Source organism: Pinus tabuliformis, chromosome 5_2 (genome assembly GCF_031772625.1).
Source record: "Pinus tabuliformis cultivar Carrire ecotype Pingquan chromosome 5_2, CPIR1, whole genome shotgun sequence".
Classification (NCBI taxonomy): Eukaryota; Viridiplantae; Streptophyta; class Pinopsida; order Pinales; family Pinaceae; genus Pinus; species Pinus tabuliformis.
This window is the reverse complement of record NC_142306.1, coordinates 1,080,508,489-1,080,527,594: the sequence shown is the minus strand read 5'-3', so window position 1 is coordinate 1,080,527,594 and position 19,106 is coordinate 1,080,508,489. Positions and strand designations below refer to the sequence as shown.

The following is a 19,106-nucleotide window of genomic DNA, read 5'->3' as shown; positions in this document are numbered from 1 at the left end:
AGAATTAATGTCATGTATGAAGAGCTCTTCTTGAGCATGCATCAATGAATATGAGTCTATGAAAATGTCTAAATAGCCCTCCAATGACAAGCACACAGTCCTCTTCCTATGTCAGCCTCAAGATAAATAAACAAACTCATGTCAGCTCACATAATGAAGACACATCGGTTCATGAACTCATGTCGGCTTATATATGACAGACAAACCACTATAAATAGGCACCTCGGCCTCTTCCCCAAAGACAAAATTTCGATCATATCTCTCTGAAGTTTTCGGTGGCAATAGAAGTTCGGATGTTTGAGATTTTCGATGGCAATAGAAGTTCAAATTCTTCTAAAGTTTTTCAGTGAACTACAGTCAACAGCTCGGATGAAGAGAGCAGTGATGAGTTCGGTCTCCAAGCAATTCGATCTCTGTTTTGGATGGATTGCAATAGTAATAATTCGGACTTCTATCACAGTCAACAAGTAAGTTCAGATCTCTGTTTAGAATAGCATGTCTCTCTCTCTGTATTTCGGATGGATAGTCAACAATGTGGGATGACTAAATGTTGAAGGGAATCGGATCCCTCTTGACGCACCGATCACAATGGCAATAAGTCTAATGTGGCAGTGAGACAGAAGCTCAGATCATAGTGGCAATGAAGAGGTTCGGATGAATCAGTGGAAGTGTTGATTTGGGGTAGCACCGGATGTGCTCTAGCCACGAAACTTGGTGGAGAGGCTAAGGTACATGAGATCTCCAATACCCAGAAAGGGTTTGGGCAAATTCTAAACAAGTTGGGAGATATAAAAATAATTAATATTTTTAATGTAATCCCTAAGTCTAAACTTAGGGAAAATAAAATATTAATGTAAATTAATATGAAACTGTGTTAGAATGGTCCAAAAGTCATGGATCAAGCCAGATCTAATCTTAGCCGTTGATTAGGGACTTAATCTCGGTCGTTGATTTGTCAATGAGAAAAGTATAAGAGGAGGCTTGAGGAGCACTTGGAGAAGAGACTAAGGGAGACCAGTCAGTTCAATTTCTGGAGCGGGGTTAGCTGAGAAATTGAACCAGTGGTCTGGAGAGCAGTCAGGAGGCAGCAAGTACAAAACAAAGAGACGGGAGATCAGCGCAAAGGCAGAGAAGGAGGATGCAGGGCTAGAGGGAACCACACAGAGGCCGCAGAGACTGGGCAGAGCCAGCAGGGCCTACTTTATCACCCAGAGGCTGCAGGAGTGACACAAAAGGCCAAAGAGGTTGCGCAGAGGGTCAAAAGGCTGACGCAGAGGTCAGTAGGGTTGATGCTGGGTTCAGAAGAGGTGCTGAAGAATTTTTCTATCTGTGGGTAAACCAATTTGGCACCCTGTTGTACTAGAAAATTGCTAAATAATAAAATCCTCCCTCGCTGCACTGGTTTTCCCACATTGGGTTTTTCCGGGGACATTAGTCCAAAATAATTGTGTCAATGTGTTGACTCTTGTGCAAATGTTTGTTTCTGTATTACGGTGTGATATCTGCAACAGTATTTATTTTAATGTTTATTGAAGTAATTTCATGAATAACTTATGGTGAAATAAGTAGGAAAAGTAAATCAGTTGCTGCAGTGATAGAATTTTCACATGGTATCAGAGCAAGTAATCAGAGACAAAGGGAAAATCAGTGACGGGTTGAGACCACGATGGAGAGTCATCCACCTCAAGGGACTCACACAGATTTTCAGAAGATTGCACAAAAGAAAGAAATTTCGATTTCTTTATGTTGGCTTCCAAGCTGGAAGAAGTGGTGTGCATGACTAGTGCTGCATCATCAGAAGTATGGTATATAGACAGTGGAGCCTCGTGGCATATGACGGGAATCAGGGAGTGTTTCTCAAAATATCGAGAAGAGAAGATGACCTTTCAGATCACCATGGGGAACAAGGCAAAGTGTACTCCAGTAGGGAAGGGTACCATAGTCTTTCAGACAAAATCGGGAGAGCGGTTCCATGCCATAAATGTGTTGCATGTACCACGATTGGGGATGAATTTACTTTCCGTGTCACAACTACAAGGCAAGGGCTATGACGTCTACTTCATAAAGGAAAAGTTATATGTCAAACACCCGAGCTGGAAAAAGAAAGTGCAGTTCGGGATCAAATGTAACAGTTGTATAGATTACAACTAGAATCACCAATGGCACTAATAGGCAGTCATGGGGACAAGGACTTGAACGAACTATGGCACAGGGGGATGGGTCACTTGCACCATGAAGCTCTGAGAATTCTTAGGAGCACTATAACAGGATTTCCGGATTTGAGTACGGAACGAGATGATGTATGCAGGGGATGCGCTCTAGGAAAGTATGCCAAGGCGGCATTTCCTAGGAGCAAACACAGGGCCAAGAGTGTACTAGGATTGATGCACTCAAATATCTGCGGACCTATGTCCGTCAAAGCTCTTAGTGGTGACGAGTATTTCCTTACCTTCATTGATGACCACTTGAGGAAAACTTGGATTTATTTTCTGAAAACCAAGGATGAGGTTTCCTGTCGATTCAAGGAGTTCAAGGCTCTGGTGGAGAATCTGACTGGGAAGAAATAAAAGTTTTGCGCTCAGATAATGGTGGAGAGTATGTCGATAAGGACTTCACTAATTATTGCGCTAAGGAGGGCATCAGAAGATAGTGGACAGCTCCCTACAATCTGGAGCAGAAAGGGGTCGCAGAAAGAAAAAACAAGACCATTGTAGAAGCAACTAGGGCCATGTTGTATGATCAGGATATGCCAAAATTCCTATGGGTAGAAGCATGCAACACAGCTGTCTACGTTCAGAACAAGACTACTCATCGGGCATTGGGCAAGATTACTCTAGAGAAAGTCTTCACTGTAAGACGCCTGAAGTCAATCATTTCAGGATATTTGGGAGTTTAGCATATTGCCACATACCCGAAGAAAAGAGGAAGACGTTGGATTAGACTGCAAAAAAGGGATATCTGGTGGGATATAGCGAGAACGCTAAGGCATACAGAATCTATCTCCCAAGGAGCAGGAAGGTAGTAGTACAACGAGATGTAAAGTTCATGGAGGACAGAGCTTTTAGAAGATCTCGCAAAATGCCTTCCGAGGAGCAATCGAAAGAGGATCCATTGGTCATGCCTCTTCAACCAACAGAAGTGAAGAATTCTTCCTCGGGTCAGGAAGATTCTCAGGAGGAGGAGGAGGAGCAAACAGAAGCACCTGCTGGCAAAGGAAGAACTAGCAAGGAACTTCGACAGATTTTGCGTGATGCAGAGAACTTCATCAGTGAGGCAAGGAATAGCAAGAGGGAGTGATAACAGCCATACAGATATCAGGCGTTAGTAGCTCAGGATGGTGAGCCTGCCAGTTTCAAGGAGGCAGCTCAGCATCAAGTCTGGTTAGATGCGATGGTAGAGGAGTATAACTCCATAATGGTGAATGATGTCTGGGAGGTGGTGTCAAGACCTCAAGACAGATCTGTGGTAGGTTCAAGATGGATCTACAAGATCAAATATGCTGCGGACGGCAGTGTTGAGAAATACAAGGCCAGGTTTGTGGCTAAAGGGTATGCTCAAAAGGAAAGGATTGACTATGAGGAAACCTTTGCCCCAGTAGCCAGGTATACATCTATTAGAACCGTGATATCTCTTGCCGCCCAGATGGGATGGGAGATCCATCAGATGGATGCGAAGATGGCATTTTTGAACGGGGTAATAGAAGAAGAGGTATACATTTAACAACCAGAGGGCTTTGAAACTCATGAGAAGAAGTCTCATGTATGCAGACTGAAGAAAGCCTTGTATGGGTTGAAGCAGGCACCGAGAGTGTGGTATGGTCGAATAGATGGCTACTTGCAGAAGATGGGGTTTGTCAAGAGTGACGCGGATCCAAATCTCTACTATCTGGTCGTAGAGAACGAGCCGCTTATCTTATTATTATATGTGGATGATCTCTTTCTGACAAGATCATCCAGACTCATTGAGGACTACAAGAAGAATCTAGCCACAGAGTTCGATATGAAGGATCTGGGATGAATGCACAACTTCCTAGGTTTGGAAGTTTAGCAGCAGAAAGGAGAAATCTTCCTTGGGCATGGGAGGTATGCTACAGAAATCCTCAAAAGGTTTGGGATGGGAGACTGTAGACCTATGGCTATGCCAATGATCACCAACTGGAAGAAGATTGATGCATTAGAAGACAAGGATGTCGATCCCACCCTATACCGGAAGCTCATAGGGTCTCCGATGTATCTGGTCAATACCAGGTCAAACATTTGCTACGCTGTCAACACCCTCAGTCAGTTCATGGTGGAACCAAAGAGGGCATAGTGGGCAGCAGCCAAACACGTTCTCAGGTATTTACAGGGAACAGTTGATTATGGGCTCTTATACAACAAGGGGAAGGATTTCAGGTTGAGTGGATTTACTGATGTAGATTGGGCAGGAAGTTCAGTGGATCGGAAGAGTACCTCTGGGTACTGTTTCAACATTAGATCAGGAATGACCTCCTGGTGCAGTAGCAAACATAAGTCCGTGGCTCTGAGCTCATCTGAGGCAGAATATATGGCAGTAAGCAGAGCTTCGTGTGAGGCCATATGGCTTAGAAAACTGTGGGTGAACCTATTCAGAAGAAATATGGAGGCAACTAGGATCATGTGTGATAATCAGAGTTGCATCAAAGTCTCTGAGAATCCAGTGTTTCATGATAGGTCGAAGCATATTGATATCCGGTGTCACTTTTTCAAAGACTGTGTCCAACGAGGATCTGTACAGTTGAGCTACACTCCTACCAGAGAGCAGGTGGCAGATATCCTCACCAAGGCCCTTGGAAAGTCAAAATTTGACTACTTCAGGGAAAATATGGGGATGGTAAAGAACCCCTTTCAGAAGTAGAAATGAGTGTGTTAGCAGCACAAATGAAGAGGGAGTTTCAGTGCAGATGTAGTGTTGGGAGAAAGGACCAGTAACAGCACAAATGCAGAGGGAGTTGTCGTACAGATGCAGCAGTGGCAGAGCCATGGGCAGCAATACAGGATACAGCAGTGCAGAAAATGTTGGGCAGGAAGGCTTAGCATCAGTACAGGAACCGATGCCAGATGATCGGGGTGATGCTCAGTGAGGAGTATTGCCAGAGCACAATCCTCGCTAAGAGAGAGTGTTGATTTGGGGTAGCATCGGATGTGATCTAGCCACGAAACTTAGTGGAGAGGCTAAGGCACATGAGATCTCCAATACCCAGAAAGGGTTTGAGCAGATTCTAAACAATTTGGGAGATATTAAAATAATTAATATTTTTAATGTAATCCCTAAGTCTGAACTTAGGGAAATTAAAATATTAATGTAAATTAATACGAAGTTGTGTTAGAATGGTCCAAAAGTCATGGATCAAGCCAGATCTAATCTTAGCCGTTGATTAGGGACTTAATCTCGGTCGTTGATTTGTCAACGAGAAAAGTATAAGAGGAGGCTTGAGGGGCACTTGGAGAACACACCGAGGGAGACCAATCAGTTCAATTTCTAGAGTGGGGTTAACTGAGAAATTGAACCAGTGGTCTGGAGAGCAGTCAGGAGGCAGCAAGTACGAAACAGAGAGACAGGAGATTAGCGCAGAGGCAGAGAAGGCAGACGTAGGGCCAGAGAGAACCACGCAGAGGCAACAGAGACTGCGCAGAGCCAGCAGGACCTGCATCATCCACAAAGATTGCAAGAGTGACACAGAAGGCCAGATAAGCTACGCAGAGGCTCAACACGCTGAGGCAGAGGGTTTCAAGTCACACAGAGGTCAGTAGGATTGACGTTGGGTTCAGAAGAGGTGCTGAAGAATTTGTCTATCTGTGGGTAAACCAATTTGGCACCCTGTTGTACTAGAAAATTGTTGAATAATAAAATCCTCCCTTGCTGCACCGGTTTTCCCACATTGGGTTTTTTCGGGGACATTAGTCAAAAATAACTTTGTCAATGTGTTGATTCTTGTGCATATGTTTGTTTCTGTATTACGGTGTGATATCTGTAGCAGTATTTATTTAATGTTTATTGAAGTAATTTCATGAATAACTTATGGTGAAATAAGTAGGAAAAGTAAATCAGTTGTTGCAGTGATAGAATTTTCACACGAAGGAAGATAAAGGGACAGCTAAATGCTACATTACAGTGATATGTACCTCTGTCTTGGTGTCATATCAAAGTGTAGTAAGGTGTCATATCTATTAGAATAATGTTATTTTCGTGTTTAATGCTCATTCGGATAAGATCGTCTGTGATCTTATTAGCAGTTTCTTCTTAGAAACTTATTGTTTCTATTTCTTAGTAGAAACTTCTTGTTTCCATTTCTGTAAATACATTTGTATTATTTATTGAGTTTCATTGCTCATTGTAAATCAATTCAATTCATTCATTGATTATGGTATCAGAGCTTGTACCCAGGTTCGATTACCCGAGTTGCGTTTGAGGGGTGGGGTGTTGGAAGAATCACCGCACCTCTATGGAATCTGTAATTTCCACCTTGGGGATCCTAGTCACTGGTTTGGAACGTTTACCAACACCTGCGAGTTTTGGTGTAACAGAAAACCTCTACATGGTATCAGAGCACTGAAAATGGTTGAAGAGGTTAGGAGGCAATTCAACACCATCCCTGGTCTGATGGAAGGTCATGCGAAACCAGATTATGGAACTTGTGTGAAGATATCAACTGATGTCTCGCTAAAAGAGATGATTCCTTCTGGTTGCCTTGTGATGCTTACACCTCTCATTGTTGGTACTTTATTTGGTGTGGAAACTCTGTCAGGTGTCCTTGTTGGTGCTCTTGTATCTCGTGTGCAGGTTGCTATTTCTGCTTCCAACACTGGTGGTGCTTCTGATCCTGCTAAGAAGAAAAGTGTGCAGTGTAATTACTGTCCCAAGTTCAGCCACATGAAGAAAGATTGCCGACAGAGGATTTCTTCTGAACAGAAGAAGCAGGGAGGGTCTCATCAAAAAGCGAATGTTGCAGAACATTTTGAGCAGAAGGAATCTGCCCTTTACGCCTTTATGGCTAAGAGGTCCTCAGATCATGCCCCGTCTTCTGCCTGGTACATTGACTCTGGTGCATCACGTCATTTCTCTCACAGGCGTGACTGGTTTACTGACTTCTCATCTTTCAGTGATTCCGTGGTATTCGGCGGAGGTGAGGAGTACACAGTAGTTGGCAGAGGTACAGTTCAAATCCAGTCTGATGGGCACACACTCATCTTCCTAAATGTGTACTATGTTCCTGGTATGGAAATTAATTTGTTGTCTGTCAGCCAGATTATGAGGAACTCTCCTCAACTCGATGAGGTGTTCAATGCGCACAAGTGCTCCATTATTGACAGGGAAACTTGTCTTACGATTGTTGTTGGCCTAGAGGATTATGGTCTATACAGGCTTCTTGACACTGGTGATTCTCCAAAAGTGGCTCTAGCAGCTCGTGTTTCTCCGATCAGCACTCTATGGCATCAAAGATATGGGCATCTAAACATTCAGTATCTCTCAGCTATCATGGGAGGGACTTGTGTCAGGGTTACCTGATATTCAGACACAGCAGTTGGGAGTGTGCGGCTCCTGTCAAGCTGGCAAGCAACATCGGTCTTCATTCAAGGATGGAGAATCTTGGCGCGCATCTAAGGTATTCTAGTTAATTCATGCTGATATTTGTGGTCTTGTGAATACATCTTCAGTTACTGGTTGCAAATATTTTTTGCTTATTGTAGATGATTTCAGTAGAAAGATGTGGGTGTACTTTCTAAAACATAAATCTGATGTATTTAGTATCTTTCAGAAGTTTAAGTCCTTAGTTGAAAAAGAGTATGGTTGTAATATCATAACTCTTAGGACAGATAACGGGGGGGAATTTTGTTCTTCTGCTTTCTCCAACTTCTGTGATTACCATGGCATCAAACGCCAATTAACTACACCCTACACTCCTCAGCAAAACAGTGTTGTCGAACGTCGCAACCGTACGGTTGTTGAAATGGCTCTTTCCATGTTACAACACAGGGGTGTTCCGAACAAATTTTGGGCTGAAGCAATCTTCACTGCTATCTATCTTCTTAAACAATCCCCTACTCAGGCTATTACGGGGAAGACTCTAGAAGAGGGTTGGTCTGGCCGTAAGCCTAAGATCAGTGACCTTAAAGTGTTTGGCTCGGTTGCATATGTCTAGATTCCAACTGCTAGGCGCTCTAAGTTGGATTCCAAAAGCCAAAAACTCATGATGACAGGGTACAGTGATCACCACAAGGCCTATAGGCTGATAGATTTAGACACTGATCGTCTTATCTTCAGTCGGGACGTAGTATTTGATGAAGATAGAGGGTTCTTTCAGTCCTCTCCTTCTAAGCAGTGTTCTGAGCATCAGCCTCCCAGTGTTCTTCTTCCGTTAGGTCCACCTGATGGGAGGAGTGATGCAACATCAGTATTTGATGATGCACTACCTGAGTTCCCTCCCGAAAATAATCCTCCTCTCGCTACTCCTGTTGCTCCTGAACCTCCTCCACCTACTCCAGATATTGGTTCTTCTACTCTCTGGCCTAAATGGTGGGCTAAAACTATTGGTGATCTCCGAGATAATGAGCTCCTTGAAGTTAGAACTTCCAAAAATAAGAGCAAACAGCAGCCTACAGTAAATTTTGCTCTTATGGCTAACCTACACAGTGTTTTTGAGCCTCAAACCTATTCCGAGGCTAAGGGTATACCTAAGTGGGAACAGGCTATGGAAGTTGAATTCCAGAGTCTTCTGAAGAATCACACTTGGACCCTTTCTGATCTTCCTGCAGGGAAGAAGCCCATTAGCTACAAATAGGCTTATAAAGTGAAATACAAAGCTGACGGAACCCTAGACAAGTATAAGGCTCGCCTTGTTGCTCGAGGGTTCTCACAGAAGGAAGGCATAGACTATGAGGAGACCTTTGCTCCTACAGCCAAGATGAGTAGCATACAGCTCGTCCTTGCCTTAGTAGCGCAATTCAAATGGAAAGTCCATCAGATGGATGTAAAGAGTGCTTTTCTGAATGGTGATTTACAGGAAGAAGTCTACATGACGCAGCCCCCAGGATTCAATGTTGCCAGTCAAGAACAGAAAGTCTGTAGATTAGTCAAAGCACTCTATGGTCTAAAACAAGCTCCTCAGGCTTGGTACATGAAAATTGATAAGTACCTCACAGATCATGGCTTTCAGCGGAGTCCATCTGATGCAAACCTGTACATCCAACTGTTTGTGGTTGTCTATGTGGATTACCTTATCATTACTGGCAGTTCAGCACCTTTGATTCATGGGATCAAACAGGATTTGTGCAACACTTTTGATATGACAGATTTGGGACTTCTTCATTACTGTTTGGGGATTGAAGCCTGGCAGACTGAGAACAACATATTTCTCTCTTAGTCCAAGTATGCCAGAAGTCTTGTGGACAGGTTCAGAATGCAGGATTGCAAACCTACCACGACTACTATGGAACCAGGGCTCAAACTTTTAGCTAAGTTATCCTCACCACTTGTGGATGAATCTTTATTCAGGCAATTAGTGGGCAACCTCATCTACTTTACTGCCACCAGACCTGATATCAGTTTTGCAGTGAGCTACATTTAACGTTTCATGTCAGCTCCTAAGGCTGATCATTGGATAGCAGGGAAGCGTGTGCTGCGTTATGTGAGTGGCACTCCTGATTATGGACTTTTGTACACTCGGAGTTCAGATCCTACACTCAGTGGTTATACCTAAGTTGCAGGAAACGTGGCCCTAGGGGTTGTTTCCCCAGGGGAAACGAAACGAAACGCGTTTCCCCGTACCGTACGGCCTGGAAACGCGTTTCCGGCCGTACGGCCACGTTTCCCCAAAAAAACAGTTGTTTTTTATTTTTTATTTTTTTTAATTTGTTTTTATATTTTTTTAGGGTTTCCAGGATGTTCTAGAATTTAGGGATATGCAATTCATGGTAATGTTAAATTCTTAAAGTAAAAGTGATATTCTCCTTTATTTTTCATTTTCATCCTTTTTCTTAAATTTTTAACATTACCATGAAATGACTCAAGATGTTTGAGAGTGGTTTCGCCCTCATTGGATTTCATATGGAGAAAGTAGAATTTTAGATCTCACTCAAAATCCAGTAGACTTGTTTGTTTTTCAGGATTTCAGGATTGGAGGGATTGCAATGTTTCCATTGGATTTTGATCATGTACTAGGGTATGAAACTTGTATTTAATCAAGAGAACCAAGCCCTCTATGCAGGGGAAACTCCCAATAATCAAGATCATGTAGGGTACTAGGGTATGAAACGTGTATTTAATCAAGTCAGCACTAAGGTCGTTCGACTATGTAGGAGGAGACTCCCAATACAATAGTGGTCCTTCTAAAGAATGGGATGTGGATGCAGAAAATCTTGATTTGGATCTCTCTCTTGCAGCCTTATAGTATTTATTGTACTTGCATTAATATAAATAAAGGCTGATTTTGAGATTTGGATATATAATAAAGGTTGCTTTTGGATATTCCGATATTTTTATTTTCATTATGTAATCATTCATGAGTAAATGTGATGTAAATTAAATCGTAATGTTTAAGTGTAATAAATTATAATGTATCATTTATGCTTTATGATTGCACATATATATATATATATATATTTAAATATTTTCAATATATATATATATATATATATCGCGTTTCCCCGTTTCCAAAATTTGGGGAGGTCGCGTTTCGTATCGCTTCCCGTTTCGGAAACTCGTACCCGTTTCCCCGTTTCGTGCAACTTAGGGTTATACAAATTCCGACTGGGCAGGTTTGGTTGATAACCGTAAATCTACTGCTGGGTACAGTGTTACTTGGGAGCGGGAGCGAAAGCGGGGAGCGGGAGCAACATTTTCAGAAGCTCCCAGTTTGGGAGCGAATCCCGGAGCGATTTTTTAAAATATATATATATATATATATATATATATATTTTATATATTTTGATACATATATGTCAACAAAAACATGTAGAAAGATGCATTAGATATAAAAAACATAAAAAAAAGCATAGATTGATCATTGAACCATATCACATCAATCATCTAGAAGTTATAACCTTTATCAACCATGTCCACAAGTTAGTAACATACATATTACAACTGCAACATATTGAGTCTCGTGAATCATGATTCATCAAATTCAATCTTAAAGTTTCAACTTCAAGCTTTCAAAATTGAAAATTCAATATATAACATTTATCATCATTGATCACCAAAGTTGTACTTGTAAGCTAAGTTTAACCATTACAAGAAATAATATCTAAGTTTCTAACTGTTAACATGAAATGAAATGTTATAAAATGAATTATGAAATGAAATGAAACAACTTTAGTCTTTCACGAAGCATCATATTCATAATTCACAATCATTACCAATGAGTTATAATTGCCAACTTCAAACTTCAAACTTTCATTGTCACAGTCATATATTGTTTACAAAAAATATCATTATGATATGAAAGAGTCAAGAGTCAAGGACTCAAGACTCAACAGTTATGAAAACTAATAGAAACTAGAAAAGACAAGTAAATTGTAAATCTATTATCTACTACTGCATGTGGCCCTTGCCACGAGAGTCTACTGTATGAGCAGGTCGTGGTGGTCTTCTAGGAGTCTCCCGCACAGACCGACGAATAAAACTAGAAGGCACATGCCCTCCACATGAGGGTGTAGATGTAGGTGGCGACAACGAAGGAACAAGACTCGGAACTCGAGCACTGCCACTGGATGGTGGCAGTGGCATGGCTACTGCAGCTGCTTCATCTTCATCCCTTATAAGTTCCTCTTCCAGTTCTTCAAGATGTATAGTGCCATCCTCCAAATTGTCATCCTCTGGGTGGTTGTCCTAAATTTTATATGTTGGATCCTCATAAGCCCGATCACAACAACCTCAAGTTGTAGTGCACATAAACCAAGCTTTCTGCCCAGTTTTAATTGAGTCTGTTTCTTTTCACATTATGTATGAAGTTGTAGGTGCTCCAACACCTCTCTGCAGAAGAAGTATTTACAACCTGTGATAGAACTTTTTTTGCCAATTTTGGCAAAAGTCCCTGGCTGCCATATGATTCCCACCATGTGAGAGCATCAAATTTGTCTCTGTCTTCCATTGCATGGAAGGTACCAAACAAACCAGTACCACTAAAGTATCTGCCTATTTCAAGGCGCACACTAGCACATTCCTCCCTGTCAGGTATCAACTTTTCTAATGCATCCAAATATCCTCTAGTTACCTCTTCATCTAAATGGGGTTTGGTCCTAACCCCACCCCCTGGTGCAGGTTGGCCCAACCAAGATGTAGAGTAGTATTTTGGCGTAAGGATATACACCAAGCAATGTAGTGGAAGATTAAGTTTATTCCACCGTACACACACACAATCGTGAATCAGTTTGTACAAGTCGAGATCATTGTCATGAACAATATCTTTTATTTGCCCCAACATGGTATCCATCTGCTCATACACCTCACCAATCACTGGTTTATCTGTATCTGCAAACCGAATCATGTGATAAATGGTCTTGGTGAAATCTAATACTTGCCTCAGACTTGCCCAAAACATACCATCAAAAGCAGCCTCCTCCACCAATTCAAAACCTCACCTGTCAACTGCATTTGTAGCCCTTTCCTTTAATACCTGCCAGTGTGGACTTGATACCACGCTAGCCAATGACTCTCTTACCTTCAAAAGGCGCCTGAAGGTGAGGTAATAGCTACCAAACCTAGTCCTCGCAATCTTCAACAACTCCAATCTTGAGTGACTGCGGCAAAGGCCATGGGTATTGCTATGATTTGTAATAAATTTTATCATTTGTTTGCCTTTCTTGTACAAATCACCAATCCATTTGTATTGTTCATTTTTGTTCTTAACAATATCATGCAACAAAAGGTTCAATGTGTGAACCAAACACCCAGACCAAAATATGTTGGGGTATTTATCCTCAATAATTGCTCCCGTTGACTTACAATTAGGAGCATTATCAGTGATGACTTGGATGACATTGTATGGCCCAATACGGTCAATTGTTTCAAGTAATGCTTCTGCAATGTTGATGCCGGTCTTGAACTTCTCTGAATAATCATATGCATTTAGAAAGATGGCACCACTAACAGACACAGCAAGAACACTTATCAATGGCTGGCTTTTTACATTTGTCCATCCATCAGATATAATGGACACCCCATGGTCAGTCCAAGAACTTGTCATTCTATTCAAATAATGTGATATTTTTGCTTTTTCATGATCAAGTCCAACAGTGCTTGCCTTGTCATACCCAGGGCTCTTGTATCCTTTAGGGGCATCATTTATGGCAGAAACCATTTTGTGCCAACAAGGTGAGCTAAGAACATTGAATGGTATCCCACATGCATAGAGAAACCTGTAAACTTTTGAATCCACATCATTCCTACACCCCTCATCAAGGAAATCTGATATGGTTCTACACCTTAAAGCTGGTGACCCTATGCCTCCATATCCACTGCCTTGGGAGGATGCTGAAGGAGTTCTTTGTGGTTGTGATTGTGAGCTTGGTTCAAAGAAACCCCTTGATTTTTTAGATTTGTATTGGGCTTCCTCCTCTTCCCTTATGTATTTGGCTCTATCTACTGCTGACACAGCTGCACAAGTTTTGATTCCTATTTGTTTATCTCCATCCCATGGCCTTTTCCCGCAGAGGTGTTTTCTGGCACGGGTGTATGAACCTGTGTAATTATTGTTGCAATGGGAGCAATGAAATTTAGTGGTTCCACCCCCTTTCCCTGCTTCAGGCCTGTTAACATATTTCCACAATGGGGTTTGGTCTTGTTTAGTTTTTTGAGACTCATGTTCACCCTCCTCCAACTCCTCCTCACCGAGGTTTTCATCAAATCCACTTTGTCCCCCTTCTTCATCCCCCTCTTCATTTTGACCCCTCCTTTTCCTACTCTCCAACACCACAATAACCAGAAAAGGGACCAAGAAGAAGAAAATGCCAAGAAATATAACCAGGTCCATGATGTTTGAAATTTGTAGTTGTGAATTTGCAAAATTTAATGGGAATGGGAATGAGAAAATTAAAAATGTATTTACTATTTATTAATTTTATTTATTTAGATTCATCATTCTAGAATCTAGAAATAAGTTACTAACCTACTAAATTACTAAGTTACTAACCTCCTTGCAGGCTTGCTCCTTGCTCCTCGGTGCTCGCTCCTCGCTCCTCCTCGCTCCTTGGCACAAGCTCCTTGGCTCTCCTCCAACTCTCTCAAGTCACAATGACAAACAAAAGCCCTCCATGCCTTTATATAACAAAAAAAGTTCTTAAAACAAAAAATTTTTTGACGAGCGGATTTTTTTTTCCGCCCTTTTTGCTCCCAACGGTAGCTCACGTCGCTCCAAAAGCGATCACTCCCGGGCTTTATTTTTCGATCCCGGAGCGACGCTCCTGAAGTCGCTCCCTGTTTTGGCAGGGAGCGCAAATTTTTTTCCCAAAGCGCGCCCCCGAGCCGCTCCCGCCAGGAGCGCGGATTGGGAGCGGGTTCAAGGGGTAGGTGGGCGCTCCGCCGCAACACTAGCTGGGTATGTGTTTAGTCTGGGATCCGATGTTGTCACATGGACTAGTAAGAAGCAGCAGGCAGTGGCTCTCTCCTCGACAAAAGCAGAGTATCGGGGAGCAGTTAAGGCCTCTTGTGAGGTAGTTTGGCTTCGACGTATGCTTGTGGATATGCATGTTTCCCAAGCAGGTCCTACTCCCTTGTTCTGTGATAATCAGGGAATGCTCAAACTCGCCAAGAATCCAGTCTTCCATGAACGAACAAAGCATGTGGAAACCCATTGTCACTACATTAGACACCTTGTTGAAGATGGATCCATTCAGTTGTTGTATGTTCCCACAACGGAGCAGCCAGCAGACATTTTCATCAAGCCCCTTGGTCCTTATAAGTTTGTAAAAGTCAAAGGATCTATAGGTGTTGTAAATAGATTGAGCATTAAGGGAGGGTATTAGAATAATGTTATTTTCGTGTTTAATGCTCATTCGAATAAGATTGTCTGTGATCTTATTAGCAGTTTCTTCTTAGAAACTTGTTGTTTCTATTTCTTAGTAGAAACTTGTTGTTTCTATTTCTGTAAATACATTTGTATTATTTATTGAGCTTCATGGCTCATTGTAAATCAATTCAATTCATTCATTGATTAATATCTCTATGATAAGGGCTCGTGAAGGAAACAGTGATGTCAAGGCAGTGATGAAGATCTCGGTATCAAGGCAATGATGAAGATCTCAGAGGAAGAGGAGTCAAGAAGAGTATTGGCAAGAGAACATGTGTCTTGATCTTGGAGTAGCTAATAGGTCAAGGGTCTTGGTCTTGGTATTCGTCAATTGGAATCTCTATAAGAAGAATTTGTGCGGGTTTTCCTCTCAAAGAGTGAGAGGTTTTGGCCCTGGCTCATAGCCTACATGCTGTGTATTTATGTTCATGCATTGGTTATTGTTTGTTGAAGAAGAACACTAATAATTTAACATGAAGAAGATCCTAATCTAAACAAGTAAAAAGCATTCACAAGCAGTGTCTAATAGAAGAGAAATCACCTAATGCTAATGCCCTAGATTTCTCAACATCATGGGCTCGGCATTTCAGCCATTAGGGGTCCCTTTAAGTGCCAAGCATCATGTGGGGTCATCAAGTAGCCCAACGATTTACTTTGGATAGGCAGCGTTGCATCAACAAGGGCATGCTTTCTCTCTGCAATGGGTAAAACGACCCATGTTGTTCTACTGGGAAGGTGAGACAATCACCCCAAGAGGACTCTATTATTGTGATGATAATCACCTAACAAAACCCTGTCAAGGTCAAATGATTATCAACAATCATTAGGTACAATAATCATGGATGCATCATAGTGGACCATACTTAATGTCAAGGGCACAATAATACTTCACACAAAGATCACTTTCAAAATCTAACTAGATCGAGTCCCCTATAAATGTTCCCTCCTTATGTTAGGGATGGTTAAATGGATAACCCTATTAGGTGATTCTAGCCCCATAGAGGTGTTGAAGAAAGTGTAACTAGGTTTAGTATTTACAAATGTAATTTTGATCTTTGTACTTGTTAAGAAAAAAAACATTATTTTTTTAAATTATAAGAATGAGTTTCTTGCTCATTTCATAGGTCTAGGAAAATCAAAGAGTCAAAGTTATGTATAAGGAGCTCTTCTTGAGCCTATGTGTAAATGAATACTAGTCTAGAACATCCCTCCAAGACAAGCACAATCCTCTTGAGAAGAGCAACAAACAAAACGATGTCAAATGCAGTCAAGTCGGCCAGCAAAATGATATAAAGAACAGTCATGTCAACTCAAATGAAGTGACACAACACTTCACTGTCATGTCGGCTTATTTATAGAGACATGACAACTATAAATAGCCCGCTGAGGTCACCACAGAAAACAAGAATCTTGGATGTCTCTGAGATTTCGGATGAAGGTACAGGAGCTCTGAAATCTCAGACAAGTGCAGTAAGAAACTCGGACTTATCTGCAATCTCAGATGGGTACAGGAGGTGCAAGAATTTCAGATTAGGAGCAGAAGTTCAGGATCTCGGATGAGGAAGTGTCACTGCAATTTTGGATGGATGATACAGTGAGATACTCTCGGCATGATGGAAGGACAGCCTCCTCCTCGGTACAAGTCTTAGCATTGTCATAACCATAGTAAGGATGATCTAAGTAATCCTTCTATACTACACATTCTCTAGACATGATGTACACCACCCCCCCACAAACGCGGATCATACAGCCAAGGTCCTCAATGGTTCTAGAAGACTTTGCCAACAAGTCAATGCCCAATTCACTCCCTTATCCCTTGACCATCAAACTCAAGAGACCTTGACATCATCAGCCCCATTCTCTCTCTCTCTCTCTCTCGATAGGTCCTTGGGTTGGGTTGTCCACATTTCTAGTCCTAAACAAACTCACTTAGTGTTTTGTATCACCGTACCTTTGTCACAGTTTTATATATATGTTCTGATGTTATACTTACATAGGCTTCCTTCTTTGTATTATTTTCGGCATTTTCTAGGATTTGTACTAGCACTCCCACATTGTATTCATACTAGTTGTACTCTTCAATCCCATTGACTTACTTTTATAGTCATTTCTCGGACGTTAATAAAATTATCTTATCTTATCTTATCTTATCTAACGAGATGCATCTAGCTTTCCTTGATTCGACATAATTTGCATGCTGAGCTGTTTCTCAATCCTATTGATCACCTTGACCTTTTGCATGCATCAATACAACAGTTACAATCAATTTACAAATGTGTCGCAGCAGAACAGTGCTCTTTCTACCTAATTGATCTCTATCAAGATCCAAATGTTTATTTTGAATATTTCAAAACTGCTATACCAATTAGAGCATTGTGTAGCCTTACTGCAAGTGCAAAATTAGTCACAAAAAACAAGATATCACTCCATATATTAGAGAAAAATGGTCCTAGTAACTGCTTGAAAAAGAATGTTAAACATTACAACCTCGTGTTAAAGAAAGCAGCGATTGACTTTGCCTCAATAGTTGCAGATGAAATAATCAGGCGCAGCCCTGGCCTTCGACGCTGAATCTGAAAATCATAATTCCAGTCAGATATGACCATTAAATAGAGTAGGATAAAGTAATATCAAAAGGCTAACAATATGTATAGTGAGACAATCCTATCCTGCACCTTCTTCAAGAGCCCTAAGAGCATGTCAGTGGAGATACTTCGCTCATGTGCCTCATCAACCATTATAACACTGCACTAAAAATATCTCTTATTAGGATAGATGCTATAAATATATCAAGGCACAAGAAAAAGTTCTCAGATGTTAGATCCAACAAATAAGGATCTAAATAACCAAGAAATGGAAGCAGAAAGAGAATTGGAAATGACAAATTCTCCACAAAAATGGAAATAGAAACAGTTGGAAGTGGCAAATAATAACTACATAATATATGTGTGTCTGTGTACATGCAGAGAAGAAAAAAAAATGAAGCATTACCAGATAAAACTGTTCTTGTACTTTAAGATCTAGACCTCAATGGATTTCTATTAATATAAACACGTGACATGGTAGTATAGAATATGTTGTTTCATTTTTATAATTTTATTCACTTTTGAGATAGCAAAAGCTCAATAATCTGGATTTGTGAAAGGTTAGATTACTGTGCAGAAGTCTTCCAGTGTAAGTAGATCTGTTTTGTTTCTTTTCTTTGTTTTCTATGTGGGAAATGTTTATCCAGAAGAATTTCCCATGGACAGCCATAGGATTTGGACTAGTTAGCAATAGGTACTAACCTGTATAATTTCGTGAAGTGAAAAAATAACATGAACTATCATAACTTTATGCATTATATTACATAAAATGTATTGAATATCGGAAGATGTTGTCATACAGATGGTGTGATCAGGCAGGATGTAAACCAACCAAGGTAAACTCACCACCGAATGTATTGTTAGAATGATTATGTAACAGATTTATTCGAACATTTTTACGTTGATTGTATATGTTCGTATCCATGTAGTAACTGTCGTATCATTGATGTATATCAAGTATAATAAATACATGTTAGATAACACAAGGAAGATAGAAGAATCAAAGGAAGCACAACAAACATATTGGTCTCATATGCAAAAACTACAAGAAATTTTGGAAGCATTAAGTCCTCTTGTGCCATGTGTGAAAGCCAATCCACAAGTGCTAAGTGTCATGATAACGTCAAGGGTGTTCCCCTTCTTTAACCTTTTGACCCATTAAAATCTTAATAAAATGCTTCAAGTGGTGATGCAGCCTTGGAGAACATAATTGTGAGTGTTAAGGCTTTGGTGATTTTCTTCCATTTACCCCAATACCCTTAGATTAAGGAACCCGTCATACAATTTAGATCTCTAAATCTTATTACCTTGATTTTGCATTTGTCATACCTCTTCAGGGATTTCAAGAATACATCCTCAAAACAGTAAAGTTTCCTTGCTGTTTTGTTTTGATTGTTTGCTGTTCTAACAAATCTATTACAATCTTTTCAGCCTTGCGACAATGGATAAATACAAAGGGACACCCTCCTGAGTTAGCATGCACCAATTCCAGACTG

The 19,106-nt window shown here is 40.9% G+C and overlaps 1 protein-coding gene across 5 annotated transcripts in view; it reads right to left on the bottom strand.

Annotated features, from left to right (window-relative positions):
* LOC149162988 (RNA helicase family protein) overlaps positions 1-19,106 on the bottom strand; it is a 405,052-nt gene that overhangs the window by 309,037 nt on the left and 76,909 nt on the right. For all 5 annotated transcript variants that reach the window (XR_016261962.1, XM_089437477.1, XM_089437478.1 and 2 more), the window contains exons 6-7: positions 17,701-17,770; positions 17,513-17,598 (exon numbers count right to left, since the gene is read on the bottom strand). Coding sequence is in view for 4 of the 5 variants with exons in the window: in XM_089437477.1 (XP_089293603.1) it covers positions 17,513-17,598; positions 17,701-17,770 (156 nt within the window). In the remaining variant the exon portion in view is untranslated. The remainder of the gene's footprint in view (positions 1-17,512; positions 17,599-17,700; positions 17,771-19,106) is intronic.